The 7,792-nt window shown below is 35.8% G+C and overlaps 1 protein-coding gene across 4 annotated transcripts; it reads right to left on the bottom strand.

The window, feature by feature from the left end:
* Positions 1–587: 587 nt before the first annotated feature.
* LOC124645203 (nuclear pore complex protein Nup153-like) lies at positions 588–7,462 on the bottom strand. Of its 4 annotated transcripts, none has more exons than XM_047184978.1 (6): positions 7,286–7,462; positions 6,036–6,106; positions 4,999–5,042; positions 4,384–4,570; positions 2,265–3,630; positions 588–2,114 (listed from the first exon to the last, which is right to left on the bottom strand). In XM_047184978.1, exons 2-6 carry the CDS (start codon positions 6,077–6,079, stop codon positions 1,959–1,961), a joined length of 1,797 nt encoding a protein of 598 aa, XP_047040934.1. In that variant the 5' UTR covers positions 6,080–6,106; positions 7,286–7,462; the 3' UTR covers positions 588–1,958. The 4 variants fall into 4 exon arrangements, with proteins under 4 accessions (XP_047040934.1, XP_047040933.1, XP_047040936.1 ...); XM_047184977.1 differs by having other exon boundaries at positions 6,036–6,103; XM_047184980.1 differs by lacking the exons at positions 6,036–6,106; positions 7,286–7,462 and adding an exon at positions 5,114–5,179.
* Positions 7,463–7,792: the final 330 nt, after the last annotated feature.

The raw sequence follows: 7,792 nt of genomic DNA, 5'->3' as shown, positions 1-7,792 counted from the left end.
TCAAAAGAATAACTTCATGCATTCTGTAAATATTTCTAAACTTAACACTAAACGTATTTATACAGGGTGGCCCATCCATAGGCGTCCAAAAGAAAAATTTAGAAGCTCTAGGCTATGGGGTATCCGAATCACCCCCATGTATGTTCAGCGATTTTTTGTACTTTAGGAGCTAGAATTATTTTTTTTTCCGTAATTTTCATTTCAACATTGTTTTTTCTATTATATCTTTTTTTTTATAACGTTTACAGATGTTTTTTTTTTTGTGTAATTAATCATCATGATAGTAGGCCCCCCCTTCTAAACATTCTAGAACTTACATAAAATTTTATCTGAAGTTCAAAATAAGAAACCTGCTTAGAAACCTCTGGCACCCCTTATTAATTTTTTTTAAGCATTTTTGGCTACTGAACTCCAACAGTAATTTTGAACTTCAGATAAAATTTTATGCAAGTTCTAGAATGTTTAGCCAAACTGCTTTTTTTCAGCAGCAGTTATCATGATGATTAATTACACAAAAAAACAATCTGTAAACGTTAGGAAAAAAAGGTAAAATAGAAAAAACAATGTTGAAATGAATATTAGGGAAAAAAAAATAATTCTAGCTCCTAAAGTACAAAAAATCGCTGAACATACATGGGGGTGATTCGGATACCCCATAGCATAGAACTAAATTTTTCTTTTGGACGCCTATGGATGGGCCACCCTGTATATGGCATCAAAACTATATTGCTCTAAACAAGACATTAGGAACAGTGTTCTATAACATTCAAACATATACTTTGACTTTGACTTCAATTCTGATTAAAAATATGTTACAGCAAGAGATATTATTCTAGATATAAATTCTGGTTCCTCGCCTGGTACAATGTTTTGCCTAGCTTGTTCTTGCTTGCATGCATCTAAACGTTATATGTCACGAAATTAAAAACGATTTAAAACTCGACGCAAACATTACTATTAGCGCTGAATAAAAAGTTGTAGGTATATTGTTTGATGTATCTTAATAACATGCAACAACGTAAACGCATTGGTTAAGACTAGAAAGTAACTTAATACTATTGTTACACACAAACTATATACTTGTTTGATATTTTTCTATTTTTATTTCGTGTTTACAATAACATACAACTTTTAAATACATTAGCCAGCCTAATAAGGTATTTTTATTTGTAAGCAAATATGTTCACAGTTTATTTATGTATAACGATTTATAATTGTATGACCATAAACTTTGTTTTAAACAAAAATCATTATAAAAAAATATAATAAGTGCTTATTGATGTTACTACCTAAAACAATATATGAAAAAAATATATAATCTTACAGCATTCATCACAATAATTTGCCGTCCGTAAATATTTAACTCGAAAATATATATTAATATTTTATTTACCATGCATTTCCTTTTCATTGTTGTTAATTAACGGGATTTGAATACTTCATGATTCCTGTTCATAGGTTACTTACCGTCAGTTGCACAAAGCTCCATTAAAGTTAGAGCTTCATTAACCTCCCCACTCAGAGACATTTAATGATTACTTAAGTCACTCCTTAGTGACGGAATGTCATACAAATGCTTCACTAAGGAATGGCTTAAGTAACCATTAAATGTCTCTAAAGTGGCAGTAACCTCCCCATTACTGCCACTTTTATGTAGTTGACAAAGAAAAAAGCCGCAATAGATTTAAAGAAGCTTTAACTTTATTGGAGCTTTGTACAATTGACGGTTAGCATTAAATAGCAACAATGATTTACAAATAATCCGTGATTCCTAATTAATAAATACAAAAATTTAAAAAAACAAAAAACAAAATTGAATGTAATGAAATTGCATGCAAATGATATTTAAATCTAACAAAAATAGATACAAATATGATATTTAATTTTCTTTAGGTAAACCCCTGTGATTGTGACTGCACTTGACACACACTTGTGGGACTAAGTTTAAATGAGGACACTTATCTACTGAATCCGGTCCATATAGTGCTACAGGCGATGTAACTTACATCGTTACATCGTTGCGGGATTCTGCGAAAGGCCTTGCGCAGGCGCCGGCCGGCCGGCAGCTGGCTCTGCAGGGGCGCCGGCTGCATCTGCTGCTGCTGAAGCGGAGCCTGCAAGTTTACGCCATACTATAAGCATACCGTAGACATCATACTTTTCAAATTAATCTGGTTGAAATTGTATTTGGCACTCTAATGCAGTCAGACGTGTTTATAGTTAATTATTGAACGGTTTCAGACTAAATTATAATAATTATTTACCTGCTGTCTAAATCCAAAAATGCTAGTCGACTGGGGTGTATCAAAGTTGAATTCAGGCGCCGCCGGTTGCGTCAAGGAGGGCGCCTCACAAGAAGGTATGGATGGGTTCGACACGGTAGTGGCGGCAGGCGGCTTAAACAGGGGTAACGTTGGGGCACTGGTAGTCGTCTCAGTAGTGGATTGTGTTTGCTGCGTTAACAAGTTCAGCTTGGGAGCATTTACAACAAATGAGAAGGTTGGTTTTGGCTTCTCTGCATCGGGCACAACCCGTGAAGGCACCGAATTGACCGCATCAGCTGCTAGCGGGTTGAGTGAGTTTACAGCAGGTGGTAAGGTCCTGTTTTCATTGTCTGTGACTAGAGAATTTAAGTCAACTGATGGAACTTTTTGCGCATTTTCTCCAAAATAGAAAACAATTCCGACAGGTACAGACATCAAGAAAGATGCGGGGTCCTTGGAGTCTGTATCTGTAGGAATTGCTTTCGGTATAACGAATGTTAAATTAATTTTAGCCTCAGTTAACTGGCCTTTGGAATCATCAGCTTTTGTATCCACCTGTTTAGTGGGTAAAGTAAATGTGAATGTTGGGGTCTCAGCTAATACATTGTTTGTTCCAGATTGTTGTTTGGCGTTAGATTCTATCGTTGTATTAACTTCTTCTTCTTTTTGTGCGATGGTAGCCTCTGGATCCTCTACTTTTGGCGTTTCATTTTTGCTTTCTTTTGCTGCTCCACAGCATGCGCATTTATCTTTATCACTCTCATCGTTGACTAAACAGCTGGAACATTCCCATTTATTTGACTTTGGAGATTGAATAAACGTTTTGGATTTATCGTCACTAGATCCGAAGAACGACGACGTCTTACTGTACGTCACATTAGCGGGATTGTTTTGTTTGACGCCGAGCCGGGCCGCGCCACAGAGCGCACATTTGTCTACAGTACTCTTATTAGAGATCCAGCAATCTTCGCATTTCCAATCAGCATCCGTTTCTGAGATGTCTGTCAAAGACACAGTGCAATTGTTGGCTTCAGGTTGAATTTTAACCCAGCCGTCAGAACATTGCACGTCTTTTGACACAGTAGTATTTTCGGGAGTTTTAAAGGTGTATTTCGAAGGTGTCTCCTCCAGACACTCTTGAAGTGGGTCACTCGACACTATTTCAGGATTGGAATATTTGAATAGATCGACTGTAGTTTTAGGCGTAGACGTGTCCCGTAGTTTTAAGGCCGGGGTACTGAAAGACGACATAGGTAAGTTGTCCTCATCTAATTGAAGGCTGCCCGTGGGCAGTTCCACTGGAGTCGGTGCATCAACCTCTTCTATGGTAGTCATTTCGTTGGGTTGCTCTTTCTCTGGCTCTTTCCTAAAAATAAACATGACAATTAAAATATCTCTAAAAGTTGAGTGATGAATTAACTAAAACTTTTCACCAGAGTTCCACCAACTTTTCCACGCTTACAATCTGACTCGATTCGGATATAGAAAATATAGAAATAGTGCTGTCACCAAACTGGATCAGAAGCAGATATTTTGATTCAACAAAACCAACAAAAAATTAATCCTAAAATAGACATTTACAGAAACCTTTTTTTTGGGAGAAATCATTTAATGTCTCCATCCCACTATGGGTGAGTAGCGTGAGAGAGTGTCTCAGACTCTCGCTGACTAAAACCCATCATGTTCTTTCATAAGCCTTTTGTACAATCCCGCAGCCCCGATAACTACAGAAACCTAACAATCACTTCAGTGGTTTTGGTCAGTCCAAAATAAAAGAATATGTAAGTCCAGTAAGAAGAACCCAGCAAGAAGTGGACCAATAAATATGTTCAAATTACAATAAAAGAAACTTTATTAACATGCTTATAAATATTATTATGTAAATATTATTATTATGCTTCACTTGTAACTATGTATGTAAGAAAATCTTGGAATCTTAATTTGACTCACTTCCTGGTCTTCGATTAAGATGAAATTTGCCACACGCTCTGACTTTTAGTTTTTTAAACTATTATTTAATGTTATAATAACTCAAATCAGTCTGAAAACTTCCAAATTAGTTCTACTGCCACCCAAATCTCAGCAAACCAGGCAAACAATGTACATGAGAACACATCACCCTTCAGCTTCATCCGGATACAGAGGATAGCCCCGTAATCTGGGCCGCGACCCAGGGGCGAGTTTCTTGCGGAGTCGGCGCAGGAACGGCAACTCAGCCGCGCATGGCTTGGGTTTCTTCGACGGCCCATTCTCGGTATCTCCTGCAGGACGCTTTTGTCTGGTGCGGGAGGACCCTGCAACGTAACCTGAAAATAAAAGTAATTCCGAGTTAAACAGTTATTCCATTTACACTATTTGGTGAACAGAACGTTTCCTGGCCTCATGTTGTTTATAATGATACTGCCAGTGCTGCTTCATTGTGAAACCCGCGATGCTAGAGGTTAACTAATGTAGATCAGCGATACGTTAAATTCGTACGCGTGTCCTTTTGTTCTGGATATGCTGTTATCTGATCTGTTTGCTTACACAACACTGAGTCAATGACTACAATAAAATGAACAGGATTCATTACTCAGTTTCTTTTTACAGACCATAAAGCCAGGAAATAAGTACTACGCCATATGTAAGTTTAGTTTGCTACTTATGTGTATGTAGAATATTATTCTTATTATAGTTCTCATTGTGCAGTGGGCGAAAATAATTATGTGTGGGGATTAATGTAAAGGAAGCTTACCACTGCTGCTTGGGCGAGGTAACGCATTATAATTGGCGTACGCACTGAAACAAAGTTAAATTTTAATTTACAGAACTAAAACTATTTATCACATTAGTTATTATGTACAACCTACATCAATCATATATTTTGCTTTTCAGTGTTTTTGGGAGTCTGTTTTATTTCTTTGTAAAAAAAAATCTGAAATCGATTAAAAACCTGCAAAATTGACACATCACAAGACAAACATCTAACTAGGTACCAGCTTGTAAAAATAGTTATTTGTTATACAAGAGTGCAAAGTAGCTTTTTAACCGCGGGCTCAATTTTGATGACCGAGCAAGCCAAGGATTCTAAAATTGAAACACGAGCGTAGCGAGTGTTCAATAATTAGAATCCTGAGCGACAGCGAGGGAATCAAAAGAGCACAAGGTGAAAAATCTTTGCACTCGAGTGCAACACGTAACTTTTCATCCCACCTCATCGAGGAAATATCTATTCTAAACTCAAAAAAAGAAAATGGCACGCACGTCACACATGGCAAATTAAAAATATGTACCTGTTATTGATGCAAAAACTCAGTTTAAAAATGTAATGGGGTTTAAAATCGACCTCAAAACAATAAAAAATAGTAATTTAATCCCACTTCATCGAGGAAGTTACTAAATGCAAAAAAAAAACAAAATGGCGCGTACATATGAGTATCAAATTAAAAAGAAGTACCTATTAAAGTTCATTTATTTGAAAACTCAGTTTAAAAATGAAACGAGGTTAAAAATCTATGTAAAAACAATAATAAAAGTTACTTTATTAATTGAATAATTATTTTAAGCAGTATTTTATTTGTTTAATATGTATTTGTTTGAAAAGTCTTATCAAGATTGTCACCGATGTTCTAAATTCAAATAACTTTGCCGCTCTAGAGGATAAAAACGGCTTTTGCGCTTAGATATCAAAGGGTAAAACTACTCTTTCCGAGATGGTGGGATGAAAAAAATATGAAAGTTCTAGAACAAGAAAATTAAAACTCCCCATTATTAGCTTTGACGGCTACTTACTTGATGACCTTCTTGCCTTTCTTGTTTCCTGTCATGTTCGTCATCTGTTGTCCAGTCCAGCACCAGCCCTGCTGAGACGCCGCGCCGATAATAAAAAATACATAAAATTTGTAGACATTCTTGACTCTTGAATGGTAATTTTTTTTTTTAAGTTTGACTTAAGCAGAATAATGTCTAATTATAGGGTCACAACAAAACCACAGAAATGAGAAATAATCACTAATAAGATGCATCTCTTCGTAAAGTAACTATAATTTTTATTTGCTACCTAAACTAATAGATAGGTAATTTAATAACGGTAACCGTAGTCCGTCCGTCCGTCACCAGGCTGTATCTCATGAACCGTGATACTTAGAGATTTGAAATTTTTACAGATGATGTATTTCTGTTGCCGCTATAACAACAAACGTGATTTTTTTGCTCATTTTTGCTCGATATCCATAAATATATATAGAATATTAGTTTGGATGGTACGGAACCCTACGTGCGCGAGTCCGACTCGCACTTGGCCGGTTTTTTAGCCCAGAGTAAGTACTTTGGCATGCAATTATCTTTTTTTGAAGAGAGGGTAGCGCGAAATATGGTAAGTGCAATACTGTGACCTAATAGTTAAATTTGCCATGAAGACTACAATATAATTAATGGGTCACATTTGTTACTTAATAAATATGCTCATTAACCAACTATTAAAACTATAATTATAAGGGGCAGGCCAATATTCAGGATTTTTTTTTTTTTCTTATTAGGTATAAGAATATTACGATGTTGATAAATTGCAACCCCAAAACAAAACGAGTACAATCAGACGACATAACTCGACACCAAACAAAAAGCTCGAATTATAAAAATTGTTAAGATTAATAAAATGTATAAAATCCAAAACACTACGTGGAATCAGGGGAAAACATGTGCATTTAAGCACGAGGTGAGTGCAACGTGCCTTGCATGAAGAAGACTTTCAAACAAATCAGGGTGTCTCACCGTTTTCTTTACAATTATATTAGGGAGATTAGGCACCATACAAGTTTGCAATTGGATTACAAAGCTAACATAAAACTAGGTGCAAAAACCGTGAAAAAATAAGCTGCTAAGTTTTTATCGGAGTACCTACCTACTTAATAAAAATTTGTAACGGCCGAGTAATATAATTCATTTGCCTTGAATGCCGTATCTTAATCATGTTGGAATTAATTCTATTAGTAGATTTGTTAATGTTAAAACTTTTAAAAAACTTTTAACCCAGTACTCACGAATATCGGTTGAGGTTGAGGCACTGGAGTTACTTTACTCCGGAATCCTCCAAGCAGCAGCACAGCTAAACTAATAGTGTATCATCTTATGGATGCACCGATGCGATCTACGGCTGAATGGCGAGGTGTCTATGGTCGCTCGTTTCTGCTGCCCTCTATGTAGGTAACCACTGCACTGGCAGCTCCCAATATATTTTTAACCATCGATATATTTATATAATTATGTACTACATACTAGATAGAACGTTCCCTCGAACGAACCTTCTAATAGTATTATATTGTATCAGTATTTATATATTTCATATAAATATGATATGTAAAGTGTACATAAAATACTTGTGTAGTAAGTTGGTTCTAGTAAATTCATTAATACTATGTATTTAGTTGCAGGCTCAATATCTACCACCAGAAAAGCTGAATTTATTCTTTACTTTAATTTATATATTTTTTTTGTTTTATTTCATATATTTTCGTATTGTGTCACTCTCTCACGCGAGTCTTTGGCTC

This window comes from Helicoverpa zea, chromosome 31, assembly GCF_022581195.2.
Source record: "Helicoverpa zea isolate HzStark_Cry1AcR chromosome 31, ilHelZeax1.1, whole genome shotgun sequence".
Lineage (NCBI taxonomy): Eukaryota > Metazoa > Arthropoda > Insecta > Lepidoptera > Noctuidae > Helicoverpa > Helicoverpa zea.
This window is presented reverse-complemented; position numbering and strand designations above follow the sequence as displayed.

What these genes read in the sequence shown, in the direction of transcription:
- LOC124645203 (XM_047184978.1), bottom strand. Translation starts at nt 6,079, where the DNA reads ATGACGAACATGACAGGAAACAAGAAAGGCAAGAAGGTCATCAA. An exon ending in AAAGGCAAGAAGGTCATCAA is followed by an intron (nt 5,043 to 6,035) that starts GTAAGTAGCCGT and finishes ACTTTGTTTCAG; the next exon opens with TGCGTACGCCAATTATAATG. An exon ending in TTTTTGGATTTAGACAGCAG is followed by an intron (nt 2,115 to 2,264) that starts GTAAATAATTAT and finishes GTAAACTTGCAG; the next exon opens with GCTCCGCTTCAGCAGCAGCA.